Here is a 25,593-nt window from a genome sequence, read left to right as displayed (position 1 = left end):
CGACCGTGTGTAGGCTCCATCGGACATTTTCCGTCGGAATTTCTGCCAAACAAAATTTGAGAGCTGGATCTCAAATTTTCTGACAACAAAATCCGATCGTGTGTACACAATTCCGATGCACAAAGTTACACGCATGCTCGGAATCAAGCAGAAGAGCCGCACAGGCTATTGAACTTCATTTTTCTCGGCTCGTTGTACGTGTTGTACGTCACCACGTTCTTGACGTTTGGAATTTCCAAAAAGATTTGTGTGACTGTGTGTATGCAAGACAAATTTGAGCCAACATCCGTCGGAAAAAAAACATGGATTTTGTTGTCAGATTGTGCTGCAATCGTGTGTACGGGGCATTAGTGTTGTCAGCCTGAAATAAGAAGAGTTGTTCCTGGCAGGATCTCCAGACTGTACACTGTGAGACTTGCTGGCAGCCAAGGGCGGGCTGGGCCTGGGGGGGCAAAGTGGCAATTTCCCCCCTGGGCCGCTCTGATTCCATGTAAAAGGGCCTCTGTGCTGACAGTGCAGAACCGGGCATGTGCAGTTTCCAGAGCTGGCCAAGTGATACTGCTCGGGTAGCTCCAAAACGGAGGGGGCGGGGTTAACAGGGCTGGATTAGCGGCCGAATTGCAGTGAGAGATCCCTCCATCCCATGCCGCAGCTGCGAGCCGGTGATGTGTCCTGTCATAGGGCTGAGAGTGTGTGTGTTCCGTCTTACAGAGCACAGCCATCCCCCTTCCTCTAAACGAATGGGATAACGGATCTGCTCTGCCTACTCCTTGTGCCTGCCCACACTTGATGCAGCCCATGCCCGTGTACTGTGAAGGGGATGTGTGGGCTGGAAACTTTAAAGTCAGCAGTCACAAATCACAATGTCACATCATGAAGATGCTGACTGAGCCAGTCAGGGACGTTTTTGTTGAGGGGCCCAAAGCAGCTGCCTCATACTTGCCAATACGGATGAGCTTCAAGTTTGAGTCAAACTCATGTTCGACTCGGCTGTTCGCTAGTTCTCCAAACAGCGAACAATTTGGTTTGTTCGCGGCAAATTCGAAAACCGCAGAACACCCTTTAAAAGTCTATGGGAGAAATCAAAAGTGCTAATTTTAAAGGCTTATATGCAAGTTATTGTCATAAAAAGTGTTTGGGGACCCGGGTCCTGCCCCTGTGGACATGGATCAATGCAAAAAAAGTTTTAAAAACGGCCGTTTTTTCGGGAGCAGTGATTTTAGTAATGCTTACAGTGAAACAATAAAAGTGTAATATTCCTTTAAATTTCATACCTGGGGGGTGTCTATAGTATGCCTGTAAAGGGGCGCATGTTTCCCGTGTTTAGAACAGTCTGACAGCAAAATGACATTTCAAAGGAAAAAAAGTCATTTAAGACTACTCGCAGCTATTAATGAATTGCCGGTCCGACAATACACATAAAAGTTAGTTGATAAAAACGGCATGGGAATTCCCCACAGGGGAACCCCGAACCAAAATTAAAAAAAAAAAATGGCGTGGGGGGTCCCCCTAAATTCCATACCAGGCCCTTCAGGTCTGGTATGGATATTAAGGGAAACCCCAGCCAAAATTTTTTAAAAAATGGCGTGGGGGTCCTCCTCAAAATCTATACCAGACCCTTCAAGTCTGGTATGGATTTTAAGGGGAACCCCGCGCCAAAATAAAAAAAAAATCCATACCAGACCCTTATCCGAGCATGCAACCTGGCAGGCCACAGGAAAAGAGGTGGGCGAGAGAGCACCCCCCCTCCTGAACCGTACCAGGCCGCATGCCCTCAACATTGGGAGGGTGCTTTGGGGTAGCCCCCCAAAGCACCTTGTCTCCATGTTGATGGGGTCAAGGGCCTCATGCCCACAACCCTTGCCCGGTGGTTGTGGGGGTCTGCGGGCGGGGGGCTTATCGGAATCTGGAAGCCCCCTTTAACAAGGGGACCCCCAGATCCTGCCCCCCCCGTGTGAAATGGTAAGTGGGTACAAAAGTACCCCTACCATTTCACAAAAAAAGTGTCAAAAATGTTAAAAATTACAGTTTTTTACAATTCCTTTATTTTAATGCTTCTTCTTTCTTCTATCTTCTATCTGCTATCTTCTATCTTCCTTCGGTTTCTTCCTCCATCTTCTTCTTCTGGTTCTTTCTCCGGTGTTCTCGTCCGGCATCTTCCTCTGCGGCGTCTTCTTCCCTTCTTCTTCTCGGGCCGCTCCGCATCCATTATGGGAGGCTCCCACTGTGTGACGCTTCTCGTCTTCTGACGGTGCTTAAATAATGGAGAGCCACTCGGTGACCCCGCCCCCCGCTGACGTCACAGGGAATGCCACCGAGATGTCCCAATCAAGTCCCCGTGTGTCAGAGGGGGGCGGGGTCACCGGGTGACCCCACCCTCCATTATTTAAGAACCGTCAGAAGACGAGAAGCGTCACACAGCAGGAGCCTCCCATCATGGATTTGGGCGGCTCCCCCAAAGCACCCTCCCAATGTTGAGGGCATGTGGCCTGGTACGGTTCAAGGGGGGCAGCTCTCTCGTCCCCCCCTCTTTTCCTGTGGCCTGCCAGGTTGTGTGCTCAGATAAGGATCTGGTATGGATTTTTGGGGGGACCCCACGCCATTTTTTCTTTTAATTTTGGTGCGAGGTTCACCTTAAAACCCATACCAGACCTGCTTGGTATGGAATTTAGGGGGGCCCATGCCATTTTTTTTTAAATTTTGGTTCGGGGTTCCCCTGTGGGGAATTCCCATGCTGTTTTTATCAATGAACTTTTATGTGTATTGTTGGACCGGCAATTCATTAATAGCCGTGAGTAGTCTTAAATAGGGATGAGCCGAACACCCCCTGGTTCGGTTTGCACCAGAACCTGCGAACGGACCGAAAATTCGCACGAACGTTAGAACCCCATTGACGTCTATGGGACGCGAACGTTCGCAATCAAAAGTGCTCATTTTAAAGGCTAATTTGCATGTTATTGTCCTAAAAAGGGTTTGGGGACCCGGGTCCTGCCCCAGGGGACATGTATCAATGCAAAAAAAACTTTTAAAAGCGGCCGTTTTTTTCGGGAGCAGTGATTTTAATGATTTTTAAAGTAAAAAAAAAGTGAAATATTCCTTTAAATATCGTACCTGGGGGGTGTCTATAGTATGCCTGTAAAGTGGCGCGTGTTTCCCGTGCTCAGAACAGTCCCTGCACAAAATGTCATTTTTAAAGGAAAAAAAGGAATTTAAAACTGCTTGCGGCTTTAATGCTTTAATGTAATGTCGGGTCCTGGCAATATGGATGAAAATCAGTGAGACAAACGGCATGGGTACCCTCCAGTCCATTACCAGGCCCTTTGGGTCTTGTATGGATATTAAGGGGAACCCCACACCCAAATTAAAATAAGGAAAGGTGTGGGGCCACCAGGCCCTATATACTCTGAACAGCAGTATACAGGCGGTGCAAACAAGACAGGGACTGTAGGTTTGTTGTTAAGTAGAATTTGTAATTTTGAACGGGTACATTTTTAACGTGTTTAGCTCCAGCCAAAAAATCTTTTTTAAGCTTTTTGGAAAACATAGGGAAGGGTTATCAACCCTGTGACATTTGTTTGGCTCTCTGTCCTCCTCTTTAGAGGATTTCACCTCACTTTTTGTCCCAATGACAAATGTTTTTTGAAAATTTGGGTTTTTTTGTGGAATAAGGATTGGAAAGCATCAGTGGAAAGGAGAAATGTTTTTCCCATATTAACTCTTACAGGAGAGAATTTCCCTTCCTAGGGGTAGATTTCATCTCACTTCCTGTTGTCTCCTTCCGTTTGCAAGTAGGAGTCGTTTGTAAGTTAGATGTTTGAAAGTAGGGGCCTGCCCTATATACTCAGCAGAAATTTGGGCCTTAGGTGTTGTTGTGGCCACAGCACTGTAAGCCCTCACAGGGCCCTGCTGTGAAATATTAGATTAAGAATTGTAATTACATGCCCCTGTTGAACAGGGGCTGAAAAATTAGGCCTTAGGCACTGGTGCTGGTGACACAACACTGCAACCCCTCACAGATACTCTAGTTGGAACGCAGGAAAGAGCCCTGCTGCAAAGTATTGCATCAAAAATTGTAATTACATGCCCCTGTTAAACAGGGGCTGAAAAATTAGGCCTTAGGCACTGGTGCTGGTGCCACAACACTGCAACCCCTCACAGATACTCTAGTTGGAACGCAGGAACGAGCCCCGCTGCAAAGTATTGCATCAAAAATTGTAATTACATGCCCCTGCTAAACAGGGGCTGAAAAATTGGGCCTTAGGCACTGGTGGTGGCGCCCATAACCAAAAATGTTCTTACAAGCTATCAGCGTGATCATTGAGGAGGAAGAAGATAATTACTCAGGATAGTCACTCAGCATCAGCATAGGCAGTCTTTGAAGGGATTTGAGATTTCAAAAAAAATTATTCGGTTACATCAGCATCAGGTGCTTGGTAGTTGGTGGTGATCCAAGACTGATTCATTTTTATGAAGGTCAGTCGATCGACCGAGTCGGTGGACAGACGCACCCTGTGATCGATTACAAAGCCTCCAGCAGCACTGAATGTACGTTCCGAAAGAACGCTGGATGCAGGACAGGCCAGTAGCTCAATTGCATACTGTGCAAGCTCTTGCCAGTGATCCATTCTCAAGACCCAGTAACCCAGAGGATTTTCGGTGGGAAAGGTGTCCAAGTCAGATCTTGCCCCTAGGTATTTCTGCATCATGTAAAACAGACGCTGGCGATGGTTGCTGGAACCGATCATACCTTGGGGCTGCGGACCAAAAAATTGTCTGAACGCATCGGTCAGACGGCCACCTTCTCCACCGCTCCTTCTTTGACTGACCGAAGCCTCAGCAACACTTTGTCCAGAAACAGGAGTATGTAACCTCCCAGTCTCTGGGAACGCGTTGCACAGACCTTTCTGCAAGGCCTCCCGAAGATGTTTCATCCTCTGCTCCCTCTGCGGTGGCAAGATAAGGTCTGCAACCTTACCCTTGTAATGTGGATCAAGGAGGGTTGCCAGCCAGTATTGGTCCTTCTCCTTGATACCACGAATACGAGGATCCTTACGCAGGCTTTGCAGGATCAGGGAGGCCATGCAGCGTAGGTTTGCTGAGGCATTCGGTCCGGAGTCCTCTGGGTCACTAAGGACATCATGGTTCACAGCCACCTCCTCCCAGCCACGTACAAGTCCATGTGTTTCTTGGGACTGATCCCTTAAAGACTGCTGCTGATGCTGAGTGCCAGGCTCCACCTCCATATTGACACAATCTTCCTCCTACTCCTCCTCGTTCTCTTCCTGTGTGATTGGCAGGCACGCAGGAACACTGTCTGGATAAAGGGGGCCTTGAGAGCTAAGGAAGTCCTCCTGTTCCTGCCTCTGTTCTGCCTCAAGTGCCCTGTCCATTATTCCACGCAGCGTGTGCTCCAACAGGTGGACAAGGGGGACAGTGTCACTGATGCATGCACTGTCACTGCTCACCATCCTCGTGGCCTCCTCAAATGGTGACAGGACAGTGCATGCATCCCTGATCATGGCCCACTGGCGTGGGGAAAAAAAACAAGCTCCCCTGACCCTGTCCTGGTGCCATAGTCTCACAGGTACTCATTGATGGCCCTCTGCTGCGTGTGAAGCCGCTGTAGCATGGCCAACGTTCAGTTCCACCTGGTGGGCATGTCACAGATTAGGCGGTTCTTGGGCAGGTTAAACTCTTTTTGGAGGTCCGCCAGCCGAGCACTGGCATTATATGACGGGCGGAAATGCACACAGACTTTCCTGGCCTGCCTCACGACATCCTGTAAGCCCGGGTACCTGCCCAAGAAACGCTGCACCACCAAGTTAAGGACGTGAGCCAAGCAGGGCACATGGGTCATTTGTCCCTGTCGGAGGGCAGAGAGGAGGTTGGTGCCATTGTCGCAAACCACCATTCCTGCCTTAAGTTGGCGTGGCATCAACCAAATCTGAACCTGCCCCTGCAGAGCTGACAGAATCTCTGCCCCAGTGTGGCTCCTGTCCCCAAGCACACCAGCTCAAGCACCGCATGGCATCTTTTGGCCTGCGTACTTGCGTAGCCCCTTGAACGCCTACGGAGCACCGCTGGTTCCGAGGACAAAGCACAGGAAGAGGCCATGGAGGAAGAAGAAGAGGAGGGGGAGGAGGAGAGAGGTGTGTCACAATCATTAGTAGTGGCATTTTGGAGGTGTGGAGGCGGAACAACCTCCAACACTACTGTACCTTGTCCTGCATCCTTCCCAGCTGCCAGCAAAGTCACCCAGTGCGCCGTGAAACTTAGGTAATGTCCCTGTCCATGCCTGCTGGACCATGAGTCAGCGGTAATATGCACCTTAACGCTGACCGCCCTGTCCAGCGAGGCATGGACATTGCCTTCCACATGCCAGTAGAGAGCTGGAATCGTCTTCCGTGAGAAAAAGTGGCGTTTGGGTACCTGCCACTGAGGAACCGCACATTCCACAAACTCACGGAAGGGGGCAGAGTCTACCAACTGAAAAGGCAGCAGTTGAAGTGCTAGCAATTTTGCCAAGCTAGCATTCAACCGCTGGGCATGTGGATGGCTGGGAGCAAACTTCTTTGGGCGGTGCAGCAGCTGGGGGAAATTTGCCTGGTACAATCTGACATCGGTGTACCGAAAGCAGATTGCCCACAAGTACTTGGCTGTGACACGCCTAATTCTACACCTTCATTCCTCTCAGTGCAGGTCTCAGAGAGGACTGAAGGTATAGTGGGGTTGGAGATCTCAGCTGATGAGGAGCAAGGAGAGGTCCTCTTTGTTCTTTGGTGTGGGTCTTTTAGATACGCTTGCCAACGAACTGCATGGCAGGTCAACATATGTCTGGTCAAGCATGTGGTACCCAAGCTGGAGATGTTTTGGCCATGCGAGATACGCTTGAGACATATGTTGCAAATAGCAGCGGTGCGATCTGATGCACTTGTCTCAAAAAAGGCCCACACCAAATAACTTTTTGAATAACGCCCAGAGACTTCAACGCCCTGCACATGTGGAGCTTTGGGGTGTGATGCAGTCAGTGTGCTGCTCTTAGGCTTGCCCCTGGAGGGCATCCTGCCTCGTTGGTGATGTGCCACCTCCTCCTCCTCCTCCTCTCTCCTATCAGGCACCCACGTTGAGTCAGTGACCTCATCATCCCCTCCCTCCTCATCACTGGAGCAAACCTGGCAGTATGCTGCAGCAGGGGGAGCATGACTGCCAGATTGCTGTCCTTCTTGGGCACCCCCTTTGTCCGTGCTCATGTTACTGCCTTCATCGAGCTCAGTATCATCATCAGAGCCTTCCAAACAATCTGCATTCTCCTGGAGCATGTACCCAACACTGTGGTCAAACAGTTCGAGGGACTCCTCAGGAGGACATGGTGGGGCTAGGGAAGGAGTCACTGATGACATTGAGCTGAGGGAAGAGGCTGCTGCTTTGCCAAACAAAGTACCCTGAGCATGCGTGAGAGAGGATGAGGAGGATGAGGACAGCTTGGTCATCCACTCGACCAAGTCTTATGCGTGTTGCGGCTCAACGCGGCGAGCTGCCAAAAAAAAGGCCAAGCGTGTCCCACGGCCATGTGCTGATGAGGATGCACCGTCCCCACGACCAGTACTAGACACAGAGCCTGCTTGCCCTCTTTCATTGGCTTGTGACTGTCTGCCTCTCCTTCTTGGCCTTCCAGACATACTAATGGCCTGTAGCTGCACTAAGCTGGGATATATATACAGTATATATATATATATATATATATATATATATATATATATATATATATATATATGTACTGAGACTACAGCTAGCAAAATCAACTGTAGTATGAGAACACCACCAACCTTCTACAGGTAACTTTAGGTGAACACTGTGCAGAGATCGCAAAAAAATAACTTGCAGCTTATTTAGCTGCCTGCAGTAGTGATAGGATCAGGAAAACACCACCAACCTTCTACAGGTAGCTTTAGCTGAACACTGTGCAGAGCTCGCAAAAAAAATAACTTGCAGCTTATTTAGCTGCCTGCGGTAGTGATAGGATCAGGAAAACACCACCATCCTTTTACAGGTAGCTTTAGATGAACACTGTGCAGAGCTCGCAAAAAAATAACTTGTAGGTTTAGCTGAACACTTTGAGGAGGACGCACCACACTAACTTGTAGTTTTAGCTGAACACTGTGAGCAGGACGCACTACACTAACTTGTAGCTTTAGATGAACACTGTGCAGAGCTCACAAAAAAATAACTTGTAGGTTTAGCTGAACACTGTGAGGAGGACGCACCACACTAACTTGTAGTTTTAGCTGAACACTGTGAGCAGGACGCACTACACTAACTTGTAGCTTTAGATGAACACAGTGCAGAGGTCTCACTACACTAACTTTTAGTTTTAGCTGAACACTGTGAGCAGGACGCACTACACTAACTTGTAGCTTCAGATGAACACTGTGCAGAGGTCTCACTACACTAACTTGTAGTTTTAGCTGAACACTGTGAGCAGGACGCACTACACTAACTTGTAGCTTTAGATGAACACGGTGCAGAGGTCTCACTACACTAACTTGTAGTTTTAGCTGAACACTGTGAGCAGGACGCACTACACTAACTTGTAGCTTTAGATGAACACTGTGCAGAGGTCTCACTACATTAACTTGTAGTTTTAGCTGAACACTGCGAGCAGGATGCACTACACTAACTTGTAGCTTTAGATGAACACTGTGCAGAGCTCGCAAAAAATAACTTGTAGGTTTAGCTGAACACTGTGAGGAGGACGCACCACACTAACTTGTAGTTTTAGCTGAACACTGTGAGCAGGACGCTCTACACTAACTTGTAGCTTTAGCTGAACACTGTGCAGAGGTCTCACTACACTAACTTGTAGTTTTAGCTGAACACTGTGAGCAGGATGCACTACACTAACTTGTAGCTTTAGATGAACACTGTGCAGAGGTCTCACTACACTAACTTGTAGTTTTAGCTGAACGCTGTGAACAGTACGTACTACACTAACTTGTAGCTTTAGCTGAACACTGTGCAGAGGTCTCACTACACTAACTTGTAGTTTTAGCTGAACACTGTGAGCAGGACGCACTACACTAACTGTAAATAGTCTAGCTGCCTGACTGTGGTACTAATAGGATCAAAAGAACACCAGCAATTTTCTTTAGGTAGCTGTAAATACTGTAACAAGACAAGCCTGCCTGTCAGTAGGAAGATAACAGGAACGGATCTAGCTAAACTGAATACAGTGTGTATATATATATGCAACACCTGGGATGCATATATATACACAATAAACTGTAAGTGCAGCTAAATCACTGATTGTCCTGCCTAATCTAGCTAACTCAAATGAAATGACACTGTCTCTCTGTCTATCTATGTATCTCAACGCCGGAACACACACTACACAGGGCTGCCGTGCAGGCGGCCTTATATAGTGTGGGGCGTGTTCTAAACCCCCTGAGCCATAATTGGCCAAAGTCACCCTGGCTTTGGCCAATTACAGCTTTCTCTACCGACGACGCTGTGATTGGCCAAACATGCGGGTCATAGTGCATGCTTGGTCAATCATCAGCCAGCAATGCACTGCGATGCCGCAGTGAATTATGGGCCGTGACGCGCCACACAAATTTGGCGCGAACGGCCCATAACGTTCGGAACTCGACGAACGACCGAACAGCCGATGTTCGAGTGTAACATGGGTTCGACTCGAACACGAAGCTCATCCCTAGTCTTAAATGACTTTTTTTCCTTTGAAATGTCATTTTGCTGTCAGACTGTTCTAAACACAGGAAACATGCGTCCCTTTACAGGCATACTATAGACAACCCCAAGTATGAAATTTAAAAGAATATTACACTTTTATTGTTTCACTTTAAGCATTATTAAAATCACTGCTCCAGAAAAAACGGCCGTTTTTAAAAACATTTTTTGCATTGATCCATGTCCCCTGGGGCAGGACCCGGGTCCCCAAACACTTTTTATGACAATAACTTGCATATAAGCAATGTTCGTGTCACATAGACTTTAACGGTGTTCGCACAAATTTTTTGCCTGTTCGCATGTTCTGGTGCGAACCAAACAGGGGGGTGTTCGGCTCATCCCTACTTGCCAACTATCCCAGTTTAAATTCCCTTGCCCCTTGAAGTTTTAGTCCCATGCTGTGTCCTGATATCTCAGTGTGAAGTGTTTTGCTACTAATGCTGTGTTTTCATGTAAATAACCGGCAATCATATTTAAATAGCGACGGCATTCATATGTAAATAGCTGCATCTGGCAGCATAGATATGTAAATAAAGGCGGCATTCAAATGTATACCATGCCCCCCGCAGTGAGGAGATGATGTGATTTAACCCGTAGCAACCATTCAGTGAGCAGTATTACTGTACAGTAATCTCTAGCAACCAATCAACAAGCAGAAATCATGTGCTGTAACATCTAGCAACTAATCAGTGAGCCGTAATGTGTGCTGTAACCTCTAGGCACCAGTCAGTGAGCAGTAATGATACACTGTAACCTCTGGCAACCAATCGCAATCGCTGCAATATCTGATACAGTAAACTGATTTTAAGTCTAGCTGCTATTTATTGTATGTCTCAGTGCAGGTGGAGAGCGAAATTGTATGGGGGGGGGCAAGAAAACGTTTGCCCAGGGTCCAATCGATATTAAAGACAGCCCTGGAGCCAGTGAATCTCCTACTGGGACTGTGCAAGCATGTGAGTGGTGACCAGACTCTCCCATCCTCCCTCGCTTCTTTTCTACCCTTTCTAATTTTTAGCTTTCAGTGCTCTCATACTTTGCCCTGGTTCACATTGGAGCGATTTGGCATGCAATTTGACATGTCAAATCACATTCCAAATCAGTGGCAATAGCACCGTCCAAATTGGTGTGACGCTGCATTTGCGGCGCTGCACAGTTTCCCAAAAGTATTTTCTGTACTACTTTTGGTAACTTTGGGGTGCGATTTCCATAGACATCTGTGCAGGAACCCACACAGATGTCTCTGAAATCGCCCCTCAAATCAGACTGACATGCGGGAGTTCAGCTAACTCACACAATTTTATCCCCACTGTCAGTGTGAACCTGGGCTCTGAATGACAATTACGCGGTCATGCAACACTCTACCCATATTACATTTTTGTCGTTTTTTTCACACAAATGGAGTTTTCCTTTTTGGTGGTATTTAATCACCACTGGGTTTTTTTTTTGCTAAAAAATGAAAAAAGACCAAATATTTTGAAAAAAAAGTAATTTTTCTCCTTCACTGAAGGGCACTGATGAGGAGGCACTGATAGGCAGCACTGATGGGCACTAATAGGCAGCACTAATAGGTGGCACTGGTGATGAGCACTGATAGGCGGCACTTATGGGTGGCACTGATGGGCACTGATAGGTGGCACTGATGGGCAGCACTTATAGGTGGCATTGATGGGTGGCACTGATAGATGGTGGCACTGATGGGCACTGATGGGTGGCACTGATTGGTGGCACTGACAGGGGCACTGATTATGGGCACTGATAGGTGGCACTGATGGGCACTAATAAGTGGCACTGATGGGCGGCACTGATAGGTGGTGGCACTGATGGGTAGCACTGGTGGGTGGCACTGATGGGTGGCACTTATGTGCGGTACTGTTGGGCACTAATGATGGGCATTGATGGGTGGCACTGATAGGGGCAATGACGGGCAGCACTGATGGGCACTGAAAGGCAGCACTGATAGGTGGCACTGATGGGCACTGATAGGTGGCACTTATGGGCAGCACTGATAGGTGGCACTGATAGGTGGCATTGATGGGCAGCACTGATAGATGTGGCACTGATGGGCGGGACTGATAGGTGGCACTGATAGTTGCACTGAGTGGCGGCACTGATAGGCACTGATAGGTGGCACTGATGGGCACTGATAGGCACTGATAGGTGCCACTGATGGACAGCACTGATGGGCACTAATAGGTGGCACTGATGGGTGGCACTTATGGGCGGTACTGTTGGGCAATAATGATGGGCATTGATGGGTGGCACTGATAGGGGCAATGATGGGCAGCACTGATGGGCACTGAAAGGCAGCACTGATTGGTGTCACTGATGGGCACTGATTGGTGTCACTGATGGGCACAGACTGGCATCACTTGCTGGGTACTGCTAGGGCTGCACTGTAATCAGTGCCCTGATTATCTGTACAGTCTCCCCTGCAAGGAGATGCCGCTGAGCGGCTCTCCTCTCCTCACCTCACACGCTGTCATTTACATGTGATTGGCTGTTATTGGACACAGCTGATAACATGGGTAAAGAGCCGCGTCATCGGCTCTTTACCAAGATCGGGGTCATGCTGTGTCATATTTGTCTTGCTTCATAGCCATTATAAAAACCTGGTGGGCATGGATGGTGAGCTAATTCAGTGGTACAATGGGCCACTCAGCTGGACTTGCCCCCCAGGCTTAAGGATGCCAGTCCTCCCCTGCTGGCAGCTCTACTAAAAAATAGAAATAATATGCAATGGAAGACACAGATAAGAAGATACAGTAACAGTTTTCAACACACTCTTATTTAATCTCCAATGTTATATCACACAAATAAATACCTTCTTTTTTCACTTCTTTTAGAAGCTGGAGTCTCGGTGTGTGGACTCTTGTTTGCCCGGATACAGAAAAAAGCTAGGAGCTTCAATCCACTTTTGCTGCTATGACTGTGTGCCATGTTCAGAAGGGCAGATATCCAATATGACTGGTATACCTTATATTTTTATATAAATACAGAATATAGAGTATATATAGATATACAGTATGCATATACTATGTATTTTATATTAATTGTTTTTAATTTTAATGTGAAATTCACAGATGTGCAAAAGCTGTAACATATAATATATATATATACATATACACACACACTATAAAAGTGAGTACACCCCTCACATTTTGTAAATATTTTATTATTCCTTTTCATGTGACAACACTGAAGAAATGACACTTTGCTACAATGTAAAGTAGTGAGTGTACAGCTTGTATAACAGTGTAAATTTTCTGTCCCCTCAAAATAACTCAACACACAGCCATTAATGTCTAAACCGTTGGCAACAAAAGTGAGTACACCCCTAAGTGAAAATGTCCAAATTGGGCCCAAAGTGTCAATATTTTGTGTGTCCACCCTTATTTTCCAGCACTGCCTTAACCCTCTTGGGCATGGAGTTCACCAGAGCTTCACAGGTTGTCAATGGAGTCCTCTTCCACTCCTCCATGATGACATCACCGAGCTGCTGGATGTTAGAGACCTTTCGCTCCTCTACCTTGAATAGTATAAATTTGAATTTGAGAATAGATTGTAAAAGAATGCAAAACAATGGAAACTAAAATAATAGAAAAGAATAGAACTGAAAAACAATAGAACAGAATAGAACAGAATAGAATAAAATATAATATATATGATGTTTTATTCTATTCTGTTCTATTGTTTTTCTATTCTATTCTTTTCTATTATTTTAGTTTCCATTGTTTTGTATTCTTTTCCAATCTATTCTCAAATTCAAATTTATACTATTCGAAATTCGAATTTCTATTTTATTACAGTCTTTTAAATTCTAATCTAGTTTTTACTATTCTTTTATTTTTATTCTATTGCTTTATTATTTTATATTCTATTTTATAGTATTCTTCAATTTCTATTTTTTTCGAATTCCATCGAATTGTTTTCGAATTATATTCGAATTTGTCTTCAAATTTGGTCCGCTTTTTTTAATTCTATCCATTATTTTGGATTCGTTTAAATTCGTTACTATTTTAATTCGGAATTTCAAATGCATCCCAATAATGAAAAATTTGTCAGAATTTCAATTTGGAATGAAACAAAATGCACATGTCTACTTTCAGGTGCACTTGCAACTGGCTGAGTGGTGGGAGGTTAAATGCCTTGTCAAGCATGTGTTACCCAAATGGCCGGTGTTTTTGCCACGCTTGATCTGCTTGAGGCAAAATTTGCAAATTGCAACAATGCGATCGGCTGCACATGTGCTAAAAAAGGACCAGACAGCTGAGCTGTGGCAAGTGGGCCAGGAGATAACAGCTCCACAATGTGATGAAATAGGGTGGCTGCTCTCTACTCTTCCATGGTGGCTGCTCTTGTGGACATCCTGCCTCTTTGGGGTTGTGCCTCACCCTCACTTTCCTCCTCTCCTCTATCCAGCACCCAAGTCAAGTCATCATCATCATCCCCTTCATCCTCATAATCAATGGAGCCAACTTGGCAATACGCTGTGGCTGGGGGGACATGACTGCCAATTTGTTGTTTACCAGTGTTCTCCCCTCTCTGTAGGCTCATGTTCCTGCCTTCCTCAACCTCAGAACCAACATCAGAATCAAGTAATGGCTGTGCATAATCAGAGAGCAAGTGTTTCAAATAACTCAGCTGACTCCTCCATGCATTATGCTGGGGCTATAGTAGGAGTAGATGTGGACAAGGAGGCCAAATAAGCCACTCTGGCAGCTTCGTGGACTGCGCATTAGTCTCTGCTTGGGTGATAAGGAATGAGAAGGAGGAGGATGATTTAGTAAGCCAGTCCACCACCTCCTTTGCATGCTGTGGCTGGATAGCACAGGCAACATCACTAAACTAAACTGCCTGAGGACAGACCAGGTCCACCTTTGCCTGTGGACACAGATGCTGCTGGCCCCTTCACAGTGCCATGGGAACATCTGACTCTCCTTGTTGGCCTCCCAGACATGATGGGAGGGACTTGTTACCAAAATGTAATAGAGATGGGGAAATGTGTACTTGAATGCACTTTAATCAAATGAAAGTGGTGTTTGGTGCACTTCAACTTGAGTACTCACTACACAGACACACCCCACTGACACACTACAATACACTGCAATAAAACCACACTGATGCACTACAATACATTGCAGTAAAAGTGCACTAACGCACTTCAATATACTGCAGTAAAACTGCACTAACACACTTCAATATTCTGCAGTAAAAGCGCACTAAATCACTTCAATATACTGCAGTAAAACTGCACTAACACGCTTCAATACTCTGCAGTAAAAGTGCATGAATGCAATTTAATATACTGCAGTAAAACTGCACTGATGCTCTAAACTGACACTACAGTAAAAATTAATGGTCGCACTACACTCTCACTGCACTATCACTATATTCACACTACACTGATACTTTACACTCATAATAGAATCACAATAGCACACTATAGCACACTAACTCACTAGTAGCAATGAACAGAGCCCTGTTCTATCTCTCTCCACATCAATATCACACTGCAAATGGCTGCTCTGGGAAGGAACCTTTTATAGTGTGGGGTGGGTCTATGAGTAATGAGCCATGATTGGAGAGAGTCATCATGACTGTGTCCAATCATGGCTATAACAGTGCTATGAGCCCTGACTGGGCAAAGCCTTCAATGCTTCAGCCAATCAGGGCTTCCAATGCACTGTGCGTCATTTGATTTACAGGGGTGAATCTGTGAATTCCATACACTTGAACTTAGTATTTGATCTCACTGCATCCTATGCATTAAGGTGAAAAAACACCTGTCAGTGACTGGCCTCCCAGCCCCCCCGGTTTTACTTACCTGAACCCTCAAACTTGACCCAAGGGGTCTCTCTGCCTGAGGTTCTCGGCTCTTGATTGGATAGATTGATTGCAGAGCAGCCATTGGCTCCCGCTGCTGTCAATCAAATCCAATGAAGCGGGCGCCGCGGGGAGGGGCCTAGTCCTGCATTTGGCCTCTGTGGACGACGAATGCTGGACTCGGGAGCGCGCCCGCAAGGTAACCCCCCAGGAGAGCACTTTTCCCAGGGGGTTATCTGATGTGGGGAGGAGGCGCGAGAGCTGCCGAGGGACTCCAGAAGACCAGGTTTGGGGCCACTCTGTGCAAAACGAGCTGCACAGTGGAGGTAAGTATGATATGCTTGTTATTTTAAAATAAAAAAAATCCTTTAGTGTCACTTTAAGAGGAAGAGATGCAGTAGGTATATCTTGAAAAATAAATGTTGGTTCAATATTTGAAAGGCAAAAGCCACAAATATTGTTCAGTGACTGGACAGTATGTTAGCAGATGGCAAAGTAGCAAATTAAAACAGAGCGGTGAGGCAAGTTTAATCTTGAAATAAACATTACAATGCCTTATTTGAGAGACAATTGCCACATGTATTGTTCAGTGGCTGGTCAGTTTGTGAAAAGTTTGGAAAAAGTTGAAATGTAAGTGGGAGAAGCAAGCTATACTGCACCTTGAAATAAACATTAGACTTTGTAGCGTAGTGCCATAAGAATAGAAATATTATTCATGGTACCTTTGCTGTCCATGGGTTAGAGAGGGCATAAGACTACAGAATGGCGAATGGCACAGATCTAAAACTTTTGCTGATTGTTCAACCAAAGGAGTCATTTACATCATGTTTTGCAGATGTGGTGTATTCTACATCGGGAAAACGAAACGTGAATTGTTACAAAGAATTGGAGACCATACATACTATTCAGATGAGGGGAAAATTGTAACGCCCGTTACCAGACATATCAGACTTTACCATAAGTACCACACTGAAATGGTCTCCTTCTTTGCTCTCGAAGTTATCCCAATGAACCCCAGAGGGGGAAATTGGGACAAAATTATACTTTAACGTGAGATGCTCCGGATAGAGCGCCTCAATGCAATGACTCCGTCTGGCCTCAATGAGGTCAATTAATACAAACATTTTTTATAAACAAAGCCAGAACTGTGACTTTTCTAAATATTTTTCCCAAGTTTTTCTCGTTTTCCCTTTTGTTTTTCTCTTTTTTTTTTCCTCTATTTTTCCATGTTCTCCTCCATATATGTCTTGGTGGGCTGGAGGTGTTTTGGTGATTTTTATGACAGACAATCTTAGATTTATATGAATATGTGTGTTATAAACTTTTTTAACTTGTAATGTTCAATGTTACTTTTCTGTTATACCTTGTAATGATCTCTGTTGCATTATCTCCTCTATGGGGTTTCCTAGACTTCTTATGTGCGTCATAATAACACTCCTCACTAAAGGGCCCCATATATCCCCACGTCTTTCTGTGTCATGGGCCGCCTCCTTTTCCATCATGGCACCTTTTCACTCAGCGTATGAGGATGTGTCCCTTTGCCGGGTAGACTCGGCTTTATGTGACCCCCCCGTGGGTATGCGGTCCGGTAGGGAGAACTGAGTGGCCTTTTGGCCTGCTCGTGTCTCATTGCCCTAATAGTGGAACACTCACTTTGTGATGTGCATCTGCTGTTTTTTGGGGCACTACGGGTCTGGGTCCGGTGACGTCAGACGCAATGTGTTGTGGACGTTGCTGGGCAGGAGCTTGTTTGGCACATCAGTGTATAAATAGAGACGGTGATAGTGGTATCACCTGTGTGTCTCTCTGGGGGATGCGTTTGGTGCAGGCTCTTTGGTAAGTTTTCTTAATAACAACCCATGACCCATATTATGCTATGGCTCAAGGATCATTTTTGATCTTGTATTTGCTTTGTTTCCAGGAAACACTATCTATCCTTGGATACTGTCCTAATTAGGTGTTTTTTTCTTTTCCATATTTTGATGTGGCCCTGATCTGCATACCCTTTGCAAGCACAAATAACAACTATTAATTGCAAAGGTAAGAAAGTGATGCACATTTACACTAGTGCAGGTGAATTTATGCACTGCATGATCTATGTATGCATAGAAATATGCATGCACTTTCGTGGATGCAGGCACCAATAATTATATTATATACTACTTTGTTTTTTGTAGGAGTTTTGTATGCTTTTTCGATCAGTGCAGCGCTGAATGTGCAACGAGCCAGTCTTATATCTTGACACCATCAAAAACTTTAGGTATATTGCATTTGTGTTCCATAGATACATGTGCATGTGTGGCTGTTCCTGTATGCATGTGTATGTTTTTAGTCCACCTATATGTTGTACTATATCTAGAGCTGATATGTGTGCTCTTATCCTCTAGATATAATTTCTTTTATAGGGATCAACTGTAATATCCAGTTGAGCCTGCATAACCATATACACACCCCCCCTGTAGGTATGTAATCTTATTGATATGTCCATCTATATATATATATATATATATATATATATATATATATATATATATATATATATATATATAAAGGAATGAAATTCGATCTAAACGTACTATATACTTGTAATTTCTGAGGGATGGCTTTCAAGTATATCTGATAACATCTTTTTTCCCCCTTTTAACCAGACTAATACTAGTTACATTTTGTGCCTCTCAAAGGGCTCCCATGCCCTCCAGGGTGGGTTACCCCTTTTCCAAGCCCCCGGCTATCTGATGCCCCTCGGTAAGACGTGTGGACAATGGGTGTTTTGCAACAGATGTCTTATATATACATGAATTGTTATTGTGTGTATTCACATAAAGTATTTTGTCAGTAATATGTATATTTCTTCTATCTCCTCAGCTACACCTCAATTATTTCTCTACACCATCTAACTATAAAAATCTCCTGAAAAAGCGGCTGAGTCCGCAAAACATGTAGAGTAACCAATATATAGATGGTATTGATGTTCTAGGTGTTACGATGTAACCTTTTCGATTGTCATGATTTGTTTTTATTTTGTGAAATACGTTACTATATATGTTTTTGTAAAAAAATTCCCTTAATAATCTTACTCTTGACTACTTAATATCATGATATGATATACGGTACCATTAAAGTCCAAACATAGCCTCTCTCTCTTTGTCTATAAATATTAGAGTTGATTCTCTGATAGCTGATAGCCACAAAATATTGTACAGTGGCTCAACAGCTTGGTAAGGCTGCAATGTAAAAGGGAGAGATGAGGCAGGCTTTATCTTTAAAGAAACATTGTAATGTATTATTTGAGAAACAATAGCCACAAATATTGTTCATGAGAGACATTAGCCACAAATATTGTTCAGTGGTTGGACAGTAACAAGCTGCATCTAAGGTTGCAATGTAAAAGGGAGAGAGGAGGTGTTTTATTATCTTGAAATAAACATTAGAGAGTAATCTTAGTAATACAACATCCACAAATTTTGTACAGTTACTGGACAATATGTAAATAGCTTGGTTAGGCTGGAATGTAAAAGGGAGAGACATGGCAGGTTTTATCGTGATAAAAAAATGAGAGCATACTATTTGAGGGAATCTTGCTGGAAAGCTATCGTACAGTTGCTGGATAGTATGTAAGCAGCTTGGTAAGACTGCAATGTAGGAGAGGTGAGGCAGGTAGTAGTTTAAAATAGATAATACAGAGGGTGTTATTTACGAAAATAGCAGTACACATAATCTGGTGCAGCTGTGCATAGAAACTAATTAGATTGTAACCTCAGCTTGTTCAATTAAGCTTAACCACTTAAGGACTGGAAGGATTTGCCCTCTTAATTACCAGGCCATTTTTTTGCAATACGGCACTGCATCGCTTTAACTGACAATTGCGCAGTTGTGCGACGCTGTACCCAAACAAAATTGATGTCCTTTTTTTCCCACAAAGCTTTCTTTTGATCATATTTGATCACCTCTGTGGTTTTTATTTTTTGCCCTATAAACAAACAAAGAGTAACAATTGAAAAAAAAAACATATTAAACATATCAAAAAAAAAAATATAAAAAAAAATGTATTCATTAGCTTAGGCTGATATATATTCTTCTATATATTTTTGGTATAAAAATTTGCAATAGGCATATATTGATTGGTTTGCGCAAAAGTTATTGTGTCTACAAACTATGGGATAGATTTAGGGACATTTTTTTATCTTATTGTTTTGACAAGTAATGGCGGCGATCTGCGATTTTTTGTGGGAATTGCGACATTGCGGCAGACAAATCTGACCCAAAATTACACTTTTTGGGGACTAGTGACATTATTACATTGATCAGTGCACTGATCAATGTATAAATGACACTGGCAGGAGAGGGGTTAACACTAGGGGGCAATCAGAGGTTTAACTGTAAAAAACACATGAAGATGAAAAACATTCATTTAATATGATGGAAAAGTTTACGTGTATAACCTTGTAATAAGCCACAGCCAATATAATAAAATCATTAACACCACTCCTATATGCAAAATTACAACTGTCTGGATGGGGGCTACGGGAGATAGATGAGATAGTCCACTCCACTCCACATTAAATATGTGGGTATTATAATAATGATAAATTGAATCTGTTAATAACAAGATAATCTAGTAACTTAAAGTTATAGTGAACTTCCCAAAGATATCTACTTAAATTAAAGAAAGGGGTAAATCCTCAGTTACTATATATCCTCTAGAGACCACATTATTCAGCTTAAAGTGATTGTAAAAGGTAAAACAAAAAATAATAACAAACATATCTTACTTGCCCCCATGTTCAGCTCGTTTTGCACAGAGTGGCCCCGAACATCCTCTTCTGGGGCCCCCTGGCGGCTCTTGCGGCTTCTCCCCACATCTGATAACCCATTTGGAGAAGCGCTTCCCCGAGGGGGTTACCTTGCGGTCACGCTCCCGAGTCAAGCATTCGGTGTCCATAGAGGCAGAATGCAAGACTTGGCCCTGCCCCCCGGCACTCGCATCATTGGATTTAATTGACAGCAGCATGAGCCAATGGCTGCGCTGCTATCAATCTATCCAATCAAGAGCTGAGAACCCAGGCAGAGAGACAGCGTGTCTCCGCCGGGTCAAGTTTAAGGGGTTCAGGTAAGTTAAACGGGGGGCTGGGGGGCGGTCACTGACAGGTGTTTTTTCACCTGAATGCATAGGATGCATTCAGGTGAAAAAACACGCAGGTTTACAACCCCTTGAACATTTTTCATCATTCTCTAAAATGGGGTTTTCCCCCTCCACAGAATGTTTTAGAGGCTGTGGCCAAACTGCTGACTTCATATACTGCTTCTAGACCTGGCCCATTTTTGGACAGATATCGGTTTCTTTATTTTCTCCGCACTGGGTCTGCCCTATATCCTGAATCCCAAAAACTGCCTTCTAGGCATTTTTGTTGACCTGTCTATTCCCACTTATGCTAAGAAACTACTCTGCATCTTATACTTTTATGCAAAGAAGTCCATCTTATTATCATGGAAGGGATCACAATCACCAACAAGGTCCACATGGTTGAAACGGGAGGTATATGCAGTTAACCTTTATGGGTCCTATGCAGACTCTCCTCATGTTGGTGAACAACTGGGCAGCCTCAGGAGAATACATTTGGCCCAGTGTTTCTCAACATTTTGCAGACATGGCACCCTTGCTTAAAAGTATGCAAAATCCTAAGGCACCCCAATCTAATATGTAAAAAATGCATGTGTTGCTTATCAATGGGGAACCTAAGCCTGTGATGTTGCAGTCACTCACCTTGATTAATTAATTTCACATCAAAAGCCCCTCTTTACATCAGAACTCCCCCATCATGTCAGAGGCACCCCTATACATCAGAGTCTTCCCTATGTGTCAAAACCCCCATTATATACCAGATTCCGCCCATCAATGAGTCTTCTCATCACATCAGAATCCATCATCACAAAGCCCCCCAAATCACAGACCTCCCTATCACACATTTCCCCAGCACACAGTTCCTCCTAATCACACAGTCCCCTCTTCACATTAAAGCCCTCCAGCAGTGTGGTAGAAGGCGGGAAGTGGAGCAGGTCTGGAGGAGCCATTTTTGCGGGAAGGCTGGCTGCCAACATCATAGCAAATAACAACACCATACCTACTGCCCTAGAGCATTATTGGTTGTTATGGTGCAATGAAAATAACTGTTTTACCCTATATGATCAACAAGGAGAACCAAACTCAGTACTGAAAAATACCAGTAAATGTTAATGTAAAACTCTGTAAGTAAAAACTAACTAACCTATACAACACTGTCATGGGACAGAAAGTCCCAGATTGTCCATGCTGAACAGGTGGATTATGGCATGTGTAGTTCCATCACCGTTAAGTAGAACTGTTCTCTGTTGGGAAAAAAAACGACAGCTCCCTGCAACTGTGGAGGAGTGGAAGAGAAAACCTTTACAAAACTGCCTGGGAAGATCCAGGGCACTTGGCACCAGACCAGGGAAGGAATGTTGGGAGTGCTGAGTCTGTTAACAGCTGTCTGCCAGCACAACCTATTCCATAGACACAGAGTGGAATTGCTAGTCTATCCTCAGCTGTTCCAGAAACACCGAGCAGAGTTGCCAGTCCAACTTCATCTGTACCAGAGACACGGGAACCACCAGTCTATCCCCAGTGGTTGAGCTGATCTGAGTGGTTGGTGGTAATATAACTACAGATTCAGCTCAAGTTGGTGTCTTCTAACTCATTGTCAGGAGTGTGGTAGAGTGGTTAAATTGATAATATGAATAGTCCATACACCAGATTAGTCTCAGGAGGCTGATTTACTCAGTAGCGCCTTCAGGGGTGTGCTGCATATGTACAAATTACATCCCCAGTGCTCCTCCAAAAATGACTGTTTAATTAATTAGAATAAAAATTAATCTGTGTTATATGTATTACTCTTGGCAGACAGTGAGAACTGTATGAATTGTCCAGAGGAAGAATGGCCCAATGAGAAGAAAGATCGGTGTATTCCAAAACACCTTGAATTCCTTTCCTACACTGATGGTATTTCTAAAGTATTACTAACAATTTCTGCTGTACTCTGCATTGTGACTGTTTTAATAAAGGGGATTTTTATTTCCTATCTGAACACCCCGATCATCAAAGCTAATAACAGAAATCTGAGTTTTGTTCTTCTTGTCTCCATTTTGTTGAGCTTCCTCTGTGTGTTCTTGTTCTTTGGTCAGCCACTGGATATAACCTGTATATTGCGTGTCATGACATTTGGAGTCATCTTCTCCATAGCTGTCTCCTCTCTTCTTGCTAAAACAATCATGGTTTATATCGCTTTCAAAGCTACCAAACCTGGCAGCTACTGGAGGAAATGGCTTGGAAGCAAACTGGACAGTTCCATAGTATCAGTGTGTTCATCCATTCAAGCAATAATATGTATTACTTGGTTGTCCTCTTCTCGCCCTTTTAAGGAAATGGACACTCATTCTTATCAGGACAAGATCATTATTCAGTGTAATGAAGGGTCCGTTATCGGGTTATACTCTGTGTTGGGTTATATGGGGTTTCTGGCAGCTGTGAGTTTTGTTCTGGCTTTCATGGTGAGGACATTACCGAACAGTTTTAATGAGGCCAAATACATCACCTTTAGCATGCTGGTTTTCTGCAATGTCTGGATTTCCATGATCCCGGCCTATCTGAGCACTAAAGGGAAATACATGGTGGCTGTGGAGATATTTGCCATATTGGCCTCAAGTGCTGGACTTCTAATCTGTATATTTTTTCCAAAATGTTTCATTATCTTATTTAAACCTGAATTGAATACACAATCATGTTTACTTGATAGAAAAAATAGACATGAATACTGTAACTACTCTTAGGAATTTGTTTATAAATGTTTTCACACAAGATTCTAATAGCTTTCACCCAAGTCTAATGAATTTCAAATGTTATTAATCCTTGGTCAAAGTTGTGTAAATCTCATGGAATTTTTTGCTTTTAAAAGTAGATGGACATGAAACCTGGGCCTGGAAGTGGGTGATAGTTTTCAAATTAATGTCATTGTTATGTCGGTGTATTCCCTGTAGGGCATTTGATCAGTAAGTAGGCAGCTTCTGCAAGCCAAGCATGTCCAAAATGAAGTTTTTTTCAAGGTTAATTAGGTACTGATGAATTAGGCCCCATTCACACCTGAGAATTTTGTAGCTTGAAGCCTGAAGCTACAAAACACTGGAGGGGAAAAAAAACAATTATTCTCTGTGGAGATGGTTCACATCTCCACTCCAAAATGCCTGAAGCCAGAAGCTCCAAAACGGCTGAAGCTCAAACAAGTTCTGGAACTTTTTTTTAGGCAGATTTGGGCGTTTTTCTGCTTTTCAAAATCGCGGCAAAAACACGGTGAAAATAGTGGGAAAAATCGTGGCAAAAATCGCTGTAAAATCGCACGACTTTCTGCCTGAAAACGCTATGCTCAGGTATGAATGGGGCCTTAATATGTGTATGTTCACGCTGCAACACAACTTAATTTATTAGTTATGTCCAAGTCACCAGACTGTCAACCCTATATTTTGCTAAGCCTTGGTGAAGGGGCTGATGTTGGACTCCTAAAATGTGTTGGCTGTTTTACCCATTTAATATTTGAAATAAACCTCATATCGGAATTAAACTATTTAGTGTGGCATTTCAATATTCAGATTAAAATTTTTTTTTGTTTCAATAGTTTTTATTGTTAATTTACTTCATTTTAACAGAAATAAAAAAATAACGATAAGGATGATAAACATTGAAAATACATGAACACAGTGAAATGAACTGTTTACGCTTTAAGTTGTGCAGCAAATAACATAAGGTTACAATGCATTGAGTAAATATGCAAAATTAAAGGGTCAGGTTTTCGAGTATGAGTCTAGGTACCATCCTGTGGACGACAATGAGAATGAATAGTAGATCAGAGATCGAGCTCTCCCTGGATACCCCTGTGGGATTATTCTGTATCCAAGAGAGAGTCCGGTCTCACCTTCATGGATTCGGGGATGTGAATACACACTCAAGGTGGAGGAAAGAGTTCGGTATTTGAGTACCAGGAGAGCCAAGGTTACCAGTGGTCGAGTGTCATGTGGAGTCGTTCATTCGAGGACGCTACCATGTGCTCGTACGTGCAGTGGAGGTTAGTGAGGTCTATTACGTCAGTGATTGTAGGAGGAGTGAGGTTTTTCCATTTTCTGGTAATCGTTAATCTGGCTGCTAATAGTATATGAGTAAGTGTGCTTTGTAGAGTGGTAGGAAATTGGTCCATCCCCAGGGACAGAAGTGCTAGTGCAGGGTTCATTGGGATGTTAAATTGGGCTATGTCCAATAGGACATTAAATAATTTTGTCCAGTATGGTAGAAGCTTAGGACAGCTCCATAGTGTGTGTAGAAGGTCTCCTCGGATGCCGCATTGTCTCCAACAAGCATCAGAGATTTGGGGGTTAAATTTGGATAATGTTGCGGGGGTTTAGTACCAGTGTAGAGTTATTTTAGCCGATAGTTCCCACAATGGGGAGCAATTGGAGGTTTTCTAGTTGATTTTGCATGCTTTTTGCCACTGGAGTGGTGTAAACGATTGATGCAGATCTGTTTCCCATTTCATGTGGGAGTGAGATTTAACAAAGGTTTGCTTTCGTTGGAAGATGTTATAGAACAATGTGATACCTTTTCTCTGTAGGGTGGGGGATGTTAGAAAGGACCATGCTGATGGATGGATAGTTTGGAGAGGGTTAGGTATATTGCGTGTAGCAATAACTCTCGGTGGAGCTGCTGGTTTATTATTGGGCCTGTCCTCTATTCTCTTCACCCCTCTTAAGTTGTTCAATCCCCTTGACACAGCTGTAGTGCAGTGTTGTAATGATATTAATACCAACTTTAACCCACAATATACACTTTATAACCCCCCAATATACACTTATATTTATATTTACCTCTACCTGGGTGCTTGTAGCTCCACCTGCAGGAGAAATAACAACACTGCACATAAACTTCTGTAATAACCAAAATAACTTCTTTGTTTGGATAAATGATAT

At 43.9% G+C, this 25,593-nt stretch overlaps 1 protein-coding gene across 1 annotated transcript in view; it reads left to right on the top strand.

Moving 5' to 3' along the window:
- LOC141141645 (vomeronasal type-2 receptor 26-like) overlaps nucleotides 1–23,412 on the top strand; it is a 150,404-nt gene extending 126,992 nt beyond the window's left edge. Inside the window, exons 5-6 of the mRNA XM_073629192.1 lie at nucleotides 12,588–12,711; nucleotides 22,487–23,412. Coding sequence (XP_073485293.1) covers nucleotides 12,588–12,711; nucleotides 22,487–23,412 — 1,050 coding nt within the window. The remainder of the gene's footprint in view (nucleotides 1–12,587; nucleotides 12,712–22,486) is intronic.
- The last annotated feature ends 2,181 nt before the right edge of the window (nucleotides 23,413–25,593 follow it).

Source organism: Aquarana catesbeiana, linkage group LG01 (genome assembly GCF_042186555.1).
Source record: "Aquarana catesbeiana isolate 2022-GZ linkage group LG01, ASM4218655v1, whole genome shotgun sequence".
Classification (NCBI taxonomy): domain Eukaryota; kingdom Metazoa; phylum Chordata; class Amphibia; order Anura; family Ranidae; genus Aquarana; species Aquarana catesbeiana.
This window is presented reverse-complemented; position numbering and strand designations above follow the sequence as displayed.